The following is a 16,499-nucleotide window of genomic DNA, read 5'->3' as shown; positions in this document are numbered from 1 at the left end:
AGACGAAGAACTTTATGGCTGAAAAGATGTCAAATCCACCTACAGTCATATTTGCCAACATGTCTAAATTTTCCAAAGGAAGAACAGATGGACAAACTACAATGCACATGGATTTAAGAGTTTTTGTATTGACAAACGTCATCTGACCATGATATGGATATACAGATGTGTAGGGTATACATCAATGAGACAGTAACCCAATTTAATAAAAAGGCACTATCAAAGATTTGCCATTAGAACTCTTTTAAATACATTTGGTGTATTACTATGTGTTTGATGCATCAAAAGAATATGCAATAAAAATCTGTACATGAAAATCAGTTTCAACTACCGTGAAATAGATCACAAAGTCAATAAAAAACAAAACCATAATCATAATTATATTGTGTCTGGAAACAGTAAACCTGTCAGTCAATATATACACGTTCCTGATGGCATCCATGAGAGCAGCGGTGGAGAAAAAACAACTAAACTTTTAGAAACAGTTCCTTTCACGTTCAGAAGTTTTGCTTATCCCGCCTCTTACTTTAAGGGCTGGAGACAACTTCTGCATTCACCTGGATGTGGAAAGGGGGTATGACATACCCACGGCCGACACTCGGCTAACCGAGAGATAGGTCGGTTAATCTATATTGAGTATGCGGCTATATCGGCAGTGGGTCTGTTAATCGGGTTGGCTAAAGTCTGTTCAGAGTAAAACTCACAATTTAATGTTAAACTCTGTTAAATATACAGATTTTTTGGCACATTATGAGAATCACATCAAAAAAAGAAAAGTGTCTGACAAAATGATATTTATCATAGAACATTTTCCACCATTAAAAAAAATGCATAGCCTACGCAATTTTAAGTAAAACGAAAAGGCGTCGTGCAAGTATGTGGTTTTTATGCTTGTACGCATAGCAATATTTTAGATAAAAGGCCAAAAACCATTTTAAGATATGATTTAAAGGACACAAAGTAGTACTTTGGTTCTAAAAGATCAATTGTCATTGATAAATATTTCATAATTGTTAAATAAGTTGAGTTATACCACATTTTAATGAATATTAGGGGAGTACAGTCTGTTAATGGGTTGGACAATTTAAATCATGTCAGTTAAAGAGTTATTTAGCCACGACAATAGTCTTACTACCTAGAATTTATATTTTCACATTGAAAACAATGAGATGTACTTATGACGAAAAAATTACAATACGGTGCAACAGTATCCTTATAGAAAGAGCACTTTTATTTTTAAAAAAATGTCTCTGCAATTCATTAAAAGGTTTAAAACTATTTTTCTTTTAATCTTATTTTGAACAAATAAATAAAGCTTACAAGTAACTAATATTTTAATTCAGATGTTTATTTTAACAGTAAGTATTTTTGTTATTATTTGGTATTGAATTGAAATTGTTTGTAGTATTTTATTATTGTTTTCAACTTATTTTGACTTCAAAATGTGTACTTTGAAATTATATTGTAATTTCTTTGATGTTATGTTTATTGAATAAATAGCGAGTTTCTTGATATTCTAGGTGTCAGTCGATCCCGGCCTGTCTCTATATCGGCAGCAATGCCATGTACCATCCTTGGCATTGTCACAGCTAGTTTTCCCCACATCATTTAAAAACCCAGAACCAGCTCTCACAGATGTAGTTCGTCTGTTGAGAGTCCGTCGGGAACATACACAACGGCTAATTTCACAATATACACACAATCCATATACCATTTACATCGTTGTAATGAGTCAAATACATTTGTTATAATATATGGAGTACACAAATATCAATCTTTTTCCTGTTATGATAGTTGCATGCCATAGGAACGCTGAGCAATCGTCCAAAGCGCGTTGCATAAGTTTGAAGTACGTCGAAATACAAAGGTAAAATTTGAGAAAGGAAATGGGGAATGTGTCAAAGCGACTACAACCCGACCAAAGAACAGGCAACAGACAAAGGCCACCAATGGGTCTTCAATGTAGAGAGAAACTCCCGCACCCGTAGGCATACTAGTACAGTGATAATGGACGTCATAATAAACTCCGAATTATACACAAGAAACTAAAATTAAAAATCATATAAGACTAACAAAGGCCAGAGGCTCCTGACTTGGGACAGGCGCAAAATTGCGGAGGGGATGAACATGTTTATGAGATATCAACCCTCCCCCGATACCTCTAGCCACTGAAGGAAAGTAAATACGCTTGATGAATGCTACAACCCGAGGAAATTTTTATGCAGCTTAAAACACACACAACATACGCCAACATACGTTTCTTGAACGCCGGATAAACGTTTAGACTTAGGTACGCATCTAGTACGCCCAATTCACGCTTAAAGCATATTGGCAGCGTAAATGAATTTTAACACGCCGGAGCTATACGCTGATGTGAGACGCCGGTATTAGTTGTATTTCCTCGATGCTTTTCAACATGTTTTTGGCCTTTTAAACACTTTTTTAGCGTCACTGATGAGTTTTTCGTAGCCGAAACGCGTGTCTGGCGTAAATATTAGGCGCAAATATCAAATTTCAATCCTGTTATCTATGTGGAGTTTATTTCCAGTATGTATTTTCCTTTGTACCGAGTCATCATTCTCATTTTCTGCCGCCTAAAGAAATGTCTGAACCAAGTTCTAAACCGTGGTTCTAAACAAGAAATAGACATTAGTAAGTTTTTTTTTATATTAGTGTTGGGTGCTGATTTAATGTGTAACAACAAGACAATTTTATATTCCTGTAAATCACAATAAATGCATAATATTAATTTAATTTTTCGAGTAATGATGTATTCCAATGATATCGTAAGTCATTTAGCCGACTCACAGGACTTCCGCAAACGTGCTTGTTTTTCTATCGAGTGACCTTCAAGGTGGTGTAGAGAAAGGTTGATGTTGAAAGGTTTGTCTATATTTGTTTGCATTATAAACATATTTAAGTTCATTTGATAAAAAAAATCAAAACATTACGAAGTTTATCTCTGATTTATGTACTTGTTAACTATGTAAATGACAAATTGGTGCCATTCATATCAATAAAACAGAATCCACATGATATATGCGACCATTCTTTGATGAAATTAATATTACTCTGATCTTACACTTTTTAAAATCATTTTTATCAATTTTCAGATTCCATTGTCTAAACTTATGTTTCATTGTTCATGTGTTGTTTCCATTTTTTCTAGCCACTAATATTGGGCCCATCTCTTTATTCAGATAACACCCCATATAACAATTAAATTATACTTGTAATGTCATTCAGAACTCTTAACAGACCAATTAACAGACCGAGTTTTATACATCCGACCCATTAACAGACCATATTTTTATTAAAAATTGATTTATGTCACCAAAATACAGTTTTTCGTGTAGATTTTTCACATATTGATGTTAATATGGTAAACAAACATAATGCCAGTCTTTTTTCGATGTTTAAAAGATTGCATGCAAGTAAACTCAACCAACTTGTCATTATTGTGTACATTTTGTGTGTGTAAAATGTGTATAAATTTACTGATGAGTAACTCGCCTTTTCATTTTATAGATCGTTTATTGAAGCTAGAAAAAAAATAATTACACCACTGGATTCAGTACTCCAAATCATCTTGTCAGACATGAATAGTTTTTATGATATAAATATAATTAAAAAGTTATACAATGAAACATGCTGACCTTGTACTGAATTTCACGATAACACCTGATTAACAGACTTTAGCCAACCCGATTAACAGACCCACCGCCGATATAGCCGCATACTCAATATAGATTAACCGACATATCTCTCGGTTAGCCGAGTGTCGGCCGTGATACCTTGTATTGCAACCTGCTTTCTGCGTTAAATTCAGATGACTCGAGGAAAAATAGGAAAGACTCTTTTTGAGAAAATATCACAGAAATTATCTTTGGAGAACCAAGATTCATGGAGATAAAACAGTTGTACAAACATTTGAAGAGGAAAAACAGCTCTCCCCAATTGTCATTTGATTAACAATGGCGATTATAGCAATGACATATGGGCATATTAAAAGGGGCAAAAAATACCAAAGGGACATTCAAATTCATAGAAAATACCGTTTCGATTCCCAACTTCACCGAAGTGAAATGAATTGTCGAAATCTGGATATGTACTTTTTGTACCTGATCTATGTAGTATACCATCTTTTTCGCAAATTTATTGTTTTCAGTTGAAAATTAAATTAATTATTAAGATCAATTTTGTGATCCTTTTATTTTGCATGGGCCATGGCAGTCAGCAGGGGTTAAGAATATCTGTTGTTGGACCTGCAAATGCGTTAAAAATTAGAAAATGTGGTGCGAAGTTAACGAGAAAACTCTCAAAAGAAACCAAATGACGAATGATCTAGCAACTTTTGGTCATCTTTCGGCCTTCAAAAACAGGAAAAAAACAATACTAGTCTTGTCAATATAGCGAGTTATAAAAGTCCCGAATTAGCAAATGCAGCACAATTTAAACGAGAAATCACAATTTTTAAAACAATCAACGAAAAACAAGTGTGATATGTAATAAAATCTTTAAAATGGTAAATTTAGTGATACTATTCCTACATTATATTAGTCAGTGTTGAATAACAACCTTCACTTTTATATTCACTATTAAAATAGTTCCGTATTAACCGTCTCTTACCGTACTTAACTAAAATTGAAAGTTTTTTACAATGTTAACTCTTTGGCAGTGGCTATTTGACCGGCACAGGCAAAATAGCAAATTTGCTATTTAGCTGGCACTAAATAAAACTGTTCATTGATATGATTAGCAGAGAATAAAAAGCTTTTAATAGTAATTTAAAATCATTTTTCACGATATCAAGCATTAGAAATACACTGAGAACATTAACAAAAACAATATTGAAGATGTTCATAAATAAATAATTTATAACTTTATAATATTAATTAAAAGCATGAAAACACATTTGTATATACATTTTTAAATATATATTCTTTTCAAAAATATTTATAAAAAGGTTGATGTCCAAATCTGTGTAAAATCTATGCCGTTTTAATATCTTGCCATGCTATAAATATAGTGTTATGTAAAACTACGTACATCCTAAAAAAGACAATATTAAAAGTTGTTTGCTACGATTTGAAAAGGACACATGATTTAACATTTGCAATTGCTACAAAACCAGTTCTTTGCCTTTGAAAGTTGTTTTAATCTAGCACAAGATAAATGTTGCCACTCCACACAGGAACTACACATTACACTTGCTTCCTTTGAATCTGTATCATGTGTGCATAGGGTTCTGTTATTTCTCTTTATAAACGCTCTTTAAAATAGACCCATGCATCTTTTTGACAATACTTTTTGATTAAATCAATTAAACGGTTTACAATTGAGTCCAAACAAGACAGGTCTTGCTTCAATTTGTTCCTCGGTTATTAAAATGTTGCTATCAGCAGCATTTTTTTGCTAAATCGCTTCCAACAAACCGTCTTATAAAAGAAATCCGATTTCTTTGGAACTTTTCTTATGTGAATTGATCCGCAATTGCTTTTCGGGTCCTCTTTTTTGGAAGACCGATGACTGTTTGTTGTAGTGGTCCATATAATCTCTCTATCACTGCTCTCTTTCTGCTTCAGTTTTACTTCAGACCGTAGTGAAAACTGTTTCAGGATATATGTCCAAGCATATGGTGTCACAAATCTTGATATTTATATTCAGGTAAATCATTCGAGAATGCTGAAACAGAGTTCTCTTATGAAATATACCACTTGTCTTGAGGTCTCGTTCTGTTCGCACAGAATTTAAGGCAATCAGAAAGTGTTCAGCAAAATTTGGTAATATAGAGTAATGATGTATCATAGGTTTAAAATATTTTAGAAAAAGACATATATTTAGTAATGTATATAAACAAATTTGTTTTCATGCATTTAATTGATATTATAAAGTTATAAATTTTTTAGTTATGAACATCTTCAATATTTTTTTTTATTGTACTATATTTATAATGCTTTATATTGTGATAAAATGAATTTTAATTATTATTAAGCTTTTTTCTTCGCTGCTAATCACATTAATGAACAGTTTTATTCAGTGCTGGCTAAATAGCAAATTTACTATGCTGCCGGTGCCGGTCAAATAGCAAATTTGCTATATATATTTAGCCGGAGCCGGTCAAATAGCCACTGCCTAACTCTTTGATTTGATTATTTCTGTAATATGTATTTTTATTTAAAGCCCTATAGACATATAAGACACGTTTATGATAATTGTAATTAATCTACATAATAACAATTCAAAAATGAGTCAAAACAATGAAAACGATTATGCTGATGTGTTGCTTGGTGTCAGATCTTACAAAATGGCTGTTGGCTGAATATAAGCAATGACGATCCGCGTGTGTCACAGCTAAAAGCAGTTTACACGTCTGCTCACTCGGCTCGTATACTCGGTAAACTGTTTGTGGCTCAAGGTGTTATGATAAGGCAAAAATCTTGTAACAAGGTGAGAAAAATTGTTAAAAGGTGAGAAATTGATAATTGGTCCGTTATTATTGGACATTTTTTTTAGAACGCTTATATATATAAAGATAAAAACTCAAACCTCTTCAAATTTACTAACATTTGATTTGCCAAATAGATGGTAAGGCATATATAGTTTTCTATTCATGTTAACTTATTCTTATATTGATAAAGTGTATAAGTTTTTTTCGTATTTTAACTAGTTTAGATATCACTTCAATTATTTGTTTCCAGAGTTCTTCTGCATGTAAATTATCTACCACATGTTTTTTTTATGGGACCCAATCAAAACCATTATACCTGATTTCCTTTTTTCAGCATTCACGGTAATTCCTATGAAAGAAATATGTCTGTTTTATGTGAATTACCCAGTCGAGCAATGGATTATGAAGAAGATGATATAACAGATTTAATCTCTCCACCTGACTTTCTTCAAAAGGTAACGCATACTCAAACGGAACACAACTGTTAACACAGACTTTCTCAGTTCTGTTTAGATTATTTTTTTAAATTATAAGAAAAAAATTCCTTTCCTCGATAACTTTGCATACCTACATGAAAAAGTTAAATTTCGATGACGCACAAGAATTTTGTCTTGTGAAGAAAATATTTATTTGCTTAACCATTTATAAATTTATTTGTAGACTTCATAGAAAAGTTTCGATACATGTAAGCTTATCGGTCATTTGAATTAACTTATTCTAAAATAACTTTATAAGAACATTTTTGTGAAGTTAGCAGCCAACGATCTCTGCATATTGTTTTTATCGCTTCTAACATTGTTTTTGTTATCAATTCATTTGGAATTGGGCAGTGGCATGTTTTCATAGAATTTCATGACGCCTCTATACAAAATCCATCGGATGTGTACTAACTAATATTTTGTCTTCGATGCATGATTTTTTTCATTTGCAGTATAACTGCGAGTACTCTCAAATCAGTACTTTGTAGTTTAGTATTTTGTTACTTGTTATATGCTTGGTATCGATCTGAGAAGTCAAGCTTCTTTTCGTCTGATATTTTGAGTAAGTGCGTATGTTGTGCAGTTGCACTTATGACTCAGCTTAGGTTGAGGGTTGCGCATATGCGTACAGTAACATATTTAACCCAGTCATATTCTATATGTGCATATCCCAAGTGATTCATCAAGCGTCACATGATATAAGATATTTGTAGACATCAATTACGTTGGAGAATCTAGTTTTTTTTATAGTCTCCATTTTATTAGTATGTCGACTGACTTCACTGCAAATCAATCATGTATTTACGTCATTTTCCAGGACAAGAATGATAGTTTTTACAGAAAAACAAAACGATCTCCGTTTATGTCAAATCTTGGTAGTCCTTCACGACTTCATCCTGTCAAAAGATTTAAACAATCTTTGTCGTTCGGGGTATGTAAAAACTGTCTAAAATTATTTCTATTACTAGTAATATGTGTCCATATGTACAAATTTTTTTCGAAGTTGAAAAGAAATTGATTAGATATTAAAACAACTTCTTTTATCATGAATTTATATTTCTTTGATGTACATGTTTGTTTACAATTATTATTTTCCTCTTCAAATTCCTGCATTAAAATTATGTGAGTATGTGCATGAACGCATCTATCCCATTACACTAGAGATAAAAGATACTACATGCAGAGACAGTTAAATCGGCCTCATATCTTGACTTACATCTAGAAATTGGCAATGAGGGTCGGTTGAAAACAAAACTTTACGACACAAGAGATGATTTCAGTTTTCCAATTGTGAACTTTCCATTTCTAAGAAGCAACATTCCAGCAGCACCTGCATACGGGGTATATATCTCCAATTGATACGAGATGCCCTATCATGATTTTCTTGATAGAGGGTTGCTGCTCACAAGGAAGCTATTAAACCAAGAGTTTCAAATGGATAAGTTGAAATCATCCCTTCGTAAATTTTACGGACGCCATCACGAGTTGGTTGACCGTTATGCAATAACCGTTTCACAAATAATATCGGATATGTTCCTTACGTCGTAACTACAATCCCCTTCCATTTCATGAATGTGACCTACCGAATTAGACTATTTGCCGTATTTGATATCACATTAACAACACGACGGGTATCACATGTGGAGCAGGATCTGATTACCCTTCCAGAACACCTGATATCGGAGGTTCTTGTTGTTTATTTTTTAGTTTTCTATGTTGTGTCATGTGTACTATTGTTTGCCTGTTTGTCGATTTAATTTTTAGCCATGACGTTGTCAGTTTGTTTTCAATTTTGAGTTTGACTGTCCTTTTGTTATCTTTCGCCATCTTTTACTAATGTTTAGTTTTTTTTTTTTCAGGATATGATTTGTGATCAGATTATTGAACCGGAGATAGTTGTAAATGACATATCAGGCGACAATGATATGATAGGAGACGGGAGTCGACGGTATGCCCTTCGTGCAATGACAGGAAAAAACCCTGACCTAAAGACTATCTCGCATGATACTGTAAGTTTGTGTAAATTCAACCCTGCTCAAACTTCCTATTGTGGCAAATAGCCTCAATGATGTTCGTAATGAACTAAAATGAAATATTTGCCATTGTACAATAAGAAAACACTAATCAATCAATCAATTTCAATGATGTTTTTCACCTATTCTATATAAATCTATCTTTCAACAATTGCTAGACAGGGCACTGCATTTTAAACTTGATATTGCAGACAATGAAAACGGCAGATTTTTCTGTAAAGACCTATCTATATTGACCACAAGTCAATTCTATTGTTGAACATACTAAAACTGTAGACTGTTAATCTTAATTTTATTTTTCAGATGTCAAGCGTTATAAATGGTAGTTATGATGACGTTATATCCCGTTATCGTATCATTGACTGCAGGTACCCCTATGAATATGAAGGTGGGCATATCAAGGTCAGTACAAGGATATCCATATGTATAGCATTCTAAGCCTCTGTGGCATAAAACAGTACCATTCAAATATATAGTTTAATGGTACATTATATATATGTGGACAAACGAAATGTTTTATCTATGTAATTGAATATATCCCTGTACCAAAATTTCGGTATAAAATTAAAATGAAATTGAGAATGGAAATGGGGAATGTGTCAAAGAGACAACAACCCGACCAAAATAAAAAAACACAACAGCAGAAGGTCACCAACAGGTCTTCAATGTAGCGAGAAATTCCCGCACCCGGAGGCGTCCTTCAGCTGGCCCCTAAACAAATATATACTAGTTCAGTGATAATGAACGCCATACTAATTTCCAAATTGTACACAAGAAACTAAAATTTAAATAATACAAGACTAACAAAGGCCAGAGAACATGTTTTGCTTGAGGTATAGAAAGGAAAAATATATATTAGAATATGACAGGAAGAATGACCACTTATTAGATTGTTTTAATTGCTTCAGTATACAGATATCAGTAAAGTATATTATACAAAGAAGTCCATTAGATAGATACTCCTTTAAGTAAATTGGTTGTTTTTCTTCTTTGTAGAATGCAGAAAATATTTATACAAAAAATGGAATAATAGAATTCCTAGAAGATAATTGTGACGTAACGAAAAGACAAGTGCTCATTTTTCATTGCGAGTTTTCATCAGAAAGAGGACCCAAGCTGTAAGTGCACACTGTTGTCATACGAATATTTGACATCGTATACTGGTATACGTTGTGTATATCGTTTGGCATGTATTGTTTCAGGTTTCACATTTTCACTAACCATTTAACATTAACTATTACCCGTAGTTTTGATCGATTTTTAACTTTAGATTCAAAAGTAAAACTTTGTCTTCAATATTCACGAAAATGTTCCAACTTTGTCAAAGCAATGACAATACTACAACTGTATTTTTTCTTCTTCAACAGTTGCCGATTTCTCCGTAATATAGACCGTCAACGAAATAGCTACCCGCTCTTAACCTTTCCTGAAATGTACATTTTAGAGGGAGGCTACAAACAGTTCTACCAAAACCATAAGGTAATAATCATATTTTATCTACGTGCAACATATGAATCGTATTCAAGTATACTTTCATATTATTGTCATTTTTGAAACTACATGAAGTTACGTTACTCTTTGCAATTGTTTTTATAACTATATTTTAGTTCAATCTGTCAATTTATCTCGGTATCTTGTGTGATTAAACAGTTAACTGGGTTTATTTCAAGAACACAATATGCAATTTCTAAATGTGTTAAAGACATGTTGTAATTATGAACGTGAATATCATTTTCAAAGTGCTTTTTCCAAGTCAGTAATGATACTGTAGTCCTACTAGTACCGACCGTGCAAGGGCTGTATAGCCAGTCAAGGTTGTTAAAAACTTCCATATGTCCTACAAGTGTATTTTGCTAGTGATAGCAATCAATACATATTACACTCAGTTACTATTTTAACTGAGAGTTAATTGTAAAGGGTAGCATACCCATCAGCTCTTTCTTTCTAAATAAGTACGATTTATGGCACTTCTGTTTGTATGAGCTACATTTTTTTTAAATGTTTCAGGAACTATGTGAACCAGTTGACTATGTCCCCATGCTACACAAAGACCATGTGGATGACATCAAACGATTTCGGTCTAAATCTAAATCGTGGACTGCTGGAGAGAAAAAGAAAATACCTTTCTGTCTGTATTCCTGATGACCTTTATACAACCAAGTGATCCAAAAGTTCGCTCACCTGAACTTCAAACCAAATGAAAGCATCGCCACTAAAGTTCGTTCACCTGAACCACGAACCAAAAAAGGCATTTAGTGCAACAAATCAGTGTTCCAAAAGTTCGTTCACCTGAACTGCAAACCAAATGAAAGCATTACCACTAAAGTTCGTTCACCTGAACCACGAACCAAAAAAGGCAAATCAGTGTTCCAAAAGTTCGTTCACCTGAACTTTAAACCAAATGATAGCAGTGTCACTAATTAGTGATTGGTCATTATCATCATATTCATTTGCTATCAAATATGATGGTTTATTCTTCAGTAAGGATATTATGAGAATGTAAAAATCAGCTTCTCAAGTTAAAGATATATCTAGGGAACAAGAAAGTTACGACACGAATCGCCAAATCCGAGGTTGCTGAAAACCAGTCTATAATAAGGAGTTCGATAAAAAAACTTTTAAAGACAAGAAAACGAGCTTATTTAATAGAATGACAGCACAAATTTAGAAGTTTCAGTTATGAAACAAAAGTTATGAACTAGAACTTTTATATGATAATACAGTTCTTCCATCATGAAATCAGACATGTTCCTTTTTACACTTTTCATGCTCAAGTAAACTTTATCATGTTTTATTATATAAATATCGAAATTTCGAGATAAAATTGTTTTCAAACCCCTTTCACAGCCTTAAACTTTTCACAATACTAGTATTTCATTTATCCTAAAAATTACATTACAAAAGAATAAAAATATCCAACAAAGATCAATGTCATCCTGACACTTAACTGCAAAGGTGTTTAAAACGGAAGATCTGCATGTATTGCAAATTTAAGAATGTACATACTATACAGTTTGAAGTGGACTAAACATACTCTTGTTATGATAAGTTCCCTGACCATCTTGATCATGAATTATGTGTTCCATATGCAACTGCCAGACGCAATAGATTAAAATAAAAGATGATCAATTTCAATAGAAAACTTTATAAAAAAGATCTTGTTATGATCCCCAGTTTAACAATAGTCTTTCAAAATAGTCCAATTTTACCATTTGAATGCAAACATCAAAACGCATATCAACCATATAGAACAAACTTAGCTGATTACGAAGTGCCAATGGGTTTTCTTAACTGTGATAGACAATCGTCAATTTGAATAGAAATGTATTTCCCTGCATTGGAATGAGATTTCGATTGGTCTCGTGAGATTTGCTGTTCACCTAATGTCCCATTGCTATCCTCCATATTATGTATATACCGATTAGTACGCTTTTTAAGGGGTCGTGTATCCATTGGTGCGGTGACTTGTCTCCCAGAGATTGCATTATGGTTTACATAACTATCAGAATGATCATTACAATCTATCACCATATTTTTTGAACTGATGTCTGAGTCGGAGCTGCTATTTTCGGAATCTATTTCAATGGCAGAATTGCTTTCATAACGTTCCTCGTTTTCGTGTCCTCCAAGAACGTTGATGGCATTTGTTATACTGTTACCAAAACTGGTATCCATTTTATCATTTTGTCTGTTGTCGTCTTCCTGCCTTGTGAGAGTCAAAGCCACAGGTATCGGACAAATATCAAAGTCACTAGGACAGTTAACAATCTCAGCTTTCTCTTCAACAAAAAACGTGTCAAGCTTCTCTGATTGTTCCGAAGGTTTTTGTTGCTGGTCATGTCTTAAGTATTGTTGCCAGCTGAAAAATATAGAAGTGTTGAATCAAAAGAAGACACCATACTATTTGCATTTGAAATTAGTTTCATTACCAGAACTAATAGATACATTTTTTTTTTTTTTTTTACAAAAATACATATTTTTGGCCTTGAATGTTTGTCCCTAATATTTTATTAACTGTGCATTTGCATTCAGATATCGCAGATCAAATTTATTCGGTCATAGTGTATTAATTTACGTTTTTTGACTTAGTTAAGCCTGCCAATTGATGTTTTATCGTGTGTTTTTCTATGTTGTGATGTTATGCTATTGTTTCAGAAAAAGGGAGAAGGTTTGATACCATTAAAAAGTTTAATGCCGCTGCAAATGTTTCACCTGTCCTATGTCAGGAATCTGATGTACAGTAGTTGTCGTTTGTTTATGTAATTTATACGTGTTTCGTTTCTCGTTTTCTTTCCCGTTTGAATGGTTTCACGTTAGTGATTTTGGGGCCTTTTATAGCTTGTTCGGTGTGAGCCAAGGCTCTGTGTTTAAGGCCGTACATTGACCTATAATGGTTTACTTTTTTGAATTGTCATTTGAATGGAGAGATGTCTCATTGGCACTAACACCACAACTTCCTATATCTATATATGCTGGTTTCCTTCTATAATTTTAGTAGACTTTGTGCTGACAAATTTCTTTTTCTATGAGGATACCACAAAGTATTGATGGATATGAAGACAAAATTAGTGCACATATCCACTTAGTAAAAAATAACTTTTACAAAAAGATTTATAAACAACTTCAAAACTCTAGGAAAATGTTCAAATATCAAAAGTTGGTTTATTAAAAAGTTATATAACAACAACATTTCGGACTGTTAAAATTTGGTCAAAATAAATCTCAATACAATCTAATCAAATCTAGGTAATACTTTTTAAATCGTAAATGAAAACGTTATGATTGGTCTAGACTCTGTTCAAATAGCTATGTAATAGTATTGTATTTATTTGGTTATTTTTTAAGAAAGTAAAATTACCCCTGTTTGCATCTACAATGTATAAGTTACTGTAAAGGTTCTTACAAAGAGACCTGAACATTTAGTTTATCGTCTTCCCCCCTTTTTTTTTCTCAACAGAAGTAGGTACAATGAATATGCTACTGAAGAGGTTCTTACCTAGAGACATCTACATTTAGTTTATCGTCTTCCCCCTTTTCCTTTTCTCAACAGAAGTAGGTACAATGTATATTCTACTGAAGAGGTTCTTACCTAGAGACATCAACATGTAGTTTATCGTCTTCTCCTATTTCCTTTTCTCAACAGAAGTAGGTACAATAAATATGCTACTGAAGAGGTTCTTACCTAGAGACATCAACATGTAGTTTATCGTCTTCTCCCTTTTCTTTTTCTCTAAAGAAGTAGGTACAATGTTTATGCTACTAAAGAGGTTCTTACCTAGAGACATCATCACTTAGTTTATCGTCTTCCCCCTTTTCCTTTTCTCAACAGAAGTAGGTACAATGAATATGCTACTGAAGAGGTTCTTACCTAGAGACATCAACATGTAGTTTATCGTCTTCTCCCTTTTCTTTTTCTCTAAAGAAGTAGGTACAATGTGTATGCTACTGAAGAGGTTCTTACCTAGAGACATCTACATTAAGTTTATCGTCTTCCCCCTTTTCTTTTTCTCAACAGAAGTAGGTACAATGTATATGCTACTGAAGAAGTTCTTACCTAGAGACATCAACGTTTAGTTTATCGTCTTCCCCCTTTTCCTTTTCTCTAAAGAAGTAGGTACAATGTTTATGCTACTGAAGAGGTTCTAACCTAGAGACATCAACATTTAGTTTATCGTCTTCCCCCTTTTCATTTTCTCTAAAGAAGTAGGTAATGTTTATGCTACTGAAGAGGTTCTTACCTAGAGACATCAACATGTAGTTTATCGTCTTCCCCCTTTTCTTTTTCTCAACAGAAGTAGGTACAATGTATATGCTACTGAAGAGGTTCTTACCTAGAGACATCTACATTAAGTTTATCGTCTTCTCCCTTTTCTTTTTCTCTACAGAAGTAGGTATAATGTATATGCTACTGAAGAGGTTCTTACCTAGAGACATCAACATTTAGTTTATCGTCTTCTCCCTTTTCTTTTTCTTTACAGAAGTAGGTATAATGTATATGCTACTGAAGAGGTTCTTACCTAGAGACATCTACATTAAGTTTATCGTCTTCCCCCTTTTCTTTTTCTCAACAGAAGTAGGTACAATGTATATGCTACTGAAGAGGTTCTTACCTAGAGACATCAACATTTAGTTTATCGTCTTCCCCCTTTCCTTTTTCTCTAAAGAAGTAGGTACAATGTTTATGCTACTGAAGAGGTTCTTACCTAGAGACATCAACATTTAGTTTATCGTCTTCTCCCTTTTCTTTTTCTCTAAAGAAGTAGGTACAATGTTTATGCTACTGAAGAGGTTCTTACCTAGAGACATCTACATATAGTTTATCGTCTTCTCCTATTTCCTTTTCTCAACAGAAGTAGGTACAATAAATATGCTACTGAAGAGGTTCTTACCTAGAGACATCAACATGTAGTTTATCGTCTTCTCCCTTTTCTTTTTCTCTAAAGAAGTAGGTACAATGTTTATGCTACTGAAGAGGTTCTTACCTAGAGACATCAACATTTAGTTTATCGTCTTCCCCTTTTTCCTTTTCTCAACAGAAGTAGGTACAATGAATATGCTACTGAAGAGGTTCTTACCTAGAGACATCAACATGTAGTTTATCGTCTTCTCCCTTTTCTTTTTCTCTAAAGAAGTAGGTACAATGTTTATGCTACTGAAGAGGTTCTTACCTAGAGACATCTACATTAAGTTTATCGTCTTCCCCCTTTTCTTTTTCTCAACAGAAGTAGGTACAATGTATATGCTACTGAAGAGGTTCTTACCCAGAGACATCAACGTTTAGTTTATCGTCTTCCCCCTTTTCCTTTTCTCTAAAGAAGTAGGTACAATGTTTATGCTACTGAAGAGGTTCTTACCTAGAGACATCAACATTTAGTTTATCGTCTTCCCCCTTTTCCTTTTCTCTAAAGAAGTAGGTAATGTTTATGCTACTGAAGAGGTTCTTACCTAGAGACATCAACATGTAGTTTATCGTCTTCCCCCTTTTCTTTTTCTCAACAGAAGTAGGTACAATGTATATGCTACTGAAGAGGTTCTTACTTAGAGACATCTACATTAAGTTTATCGTCTTTTCCCTTTTCTTTTTCTCTACAGAAGTAGGTATAATGTATATGCTACTGAAGAGGTTCTTACCTAGAGACATCAACATTTAGTTTATCGTCTTCTCCCTTTTCTTTTTCTTTACAGAAGTAGGTATAATGTATATGCTACTGAAGAGGTTCTTACCTAGAGACATCTACATTAAGTTTATCGTCTTCCCCCTTTTCTTTTTCTCAACAGAAGTAGGTACAATGTATATGCTACTGAAGAGGTTCTTACATAGAGACATCAACATTTAGTTTATCGTCTTCCCCCTTTTCCTTTTCTCTAAAGAAGTAGGTACAATGTTTATGCTACTGAAGAGGTTCTTACCTAGAGACATCAACATTTAGTTTATCGTCTTCCTCCTTTTCCTTTTCTCTAAAGAAGTAGGTACAATGTTTATGCTACTGAAGAGGTTCTTACCTAGAGACATCTACATGTAGTTTATCGTCTTCC

General features: G+C 33.4%; 2 protein-coding genes across 4 annotated transcripts in view; one reads left to right on the top strand and one right to left on the bottom strand.

The window, feature by feature from the left end:
* Positions 1-6,524: 6,524 nt before the first annotated feature.
* LOC134714629 (M-phase inducer phosphatase 1-like) lies at positions 6,525-12,058 on the top strand. The gene is made up of 8 exons (XM_063576026.1): positions 6,525-6,588; positions 6,786-6,906; positions 7,748-7,861; positions 8,790-8,939; positions 9,267-9,365; positions 9,960-10,081; positions 10,331-10,442; positions 10,971-12,058. The coding sequence occupies exons 2-8, from the start codon at positions 6,814-6,816 to the stop codon at positions 11,103-11,105; spliced, it is 825 nt and encodes a 274-aa protein (XP_063432096.1). The 5' UTR covers positions 6,525-6,588; positions 6,786-6,813; the 3' UTR covers positions 11,106-12,058.
* Positions 12,059-12,088: 30 nt separating this feature from the next.
* LOC134714628 (uncharacterized) overlaps positions 12,089-16,499 on the bottom strand; it is a 12,391-nt gene continuing 7,980 nt past the window's right edge. For all 3 annotated transcript variants that reach the window (XM_063576023.1, XM_063576025.1, XM_063576024.1), the window contains one exon: positions 12,089-12,822. In XM_063576023.1, the coding sequence (XP_063432093.1) occupies positions 12,228-12,822 (595 nt within the window). In that variant the 3' untranslated portion in view covers positions 12,089-12,227. The remainder of the gene's footprint in view (positions 12,823-16,499) is intronic.

This window comes from Mytilus trossulus, chromosome 4, assembly GCF_036588685.1.
Source record: "Mytilus trossulus isolate FHL-02 chromosome 4, PNRI_Mtr1.1.1.hap1, whole genome shotgun sequence".
Taxonomy (NCBI): Eukaryota; Metazoa; Mollusca; class Bivalvia; order Mytilida; family Mytilidae; genus Mytilus; species Mytilus trossulus.
The sequence above is the reverse complement of the archived record's forward strand: the minus strand, read 5'-3'. Positions and strand labels throughout refer to the sequence as shown.

Coding starts and splice junctions, on each gene's coding strand:
- LOC134714629 (XM_063576026.1), top strand. CDS start 6,814: ATGTCTGTTTTATGTGAATTACCCAGTCGAGCAATGGATTATGAAGAA. Junction 6,907..7,747: donor CACCTGACTTTCTTCAAAAG/GTAACGCATACT, acceptor GTCATTTTCCAG/GACAAGAATGATAGTTTTTA. Junction 8,940..9,266: donor AGACTATCTCGCATGATACT/GTAAGTTTGTGT, acceptor TTTATTTTTCAG/ATGTCAAGCGTTATAAATGG.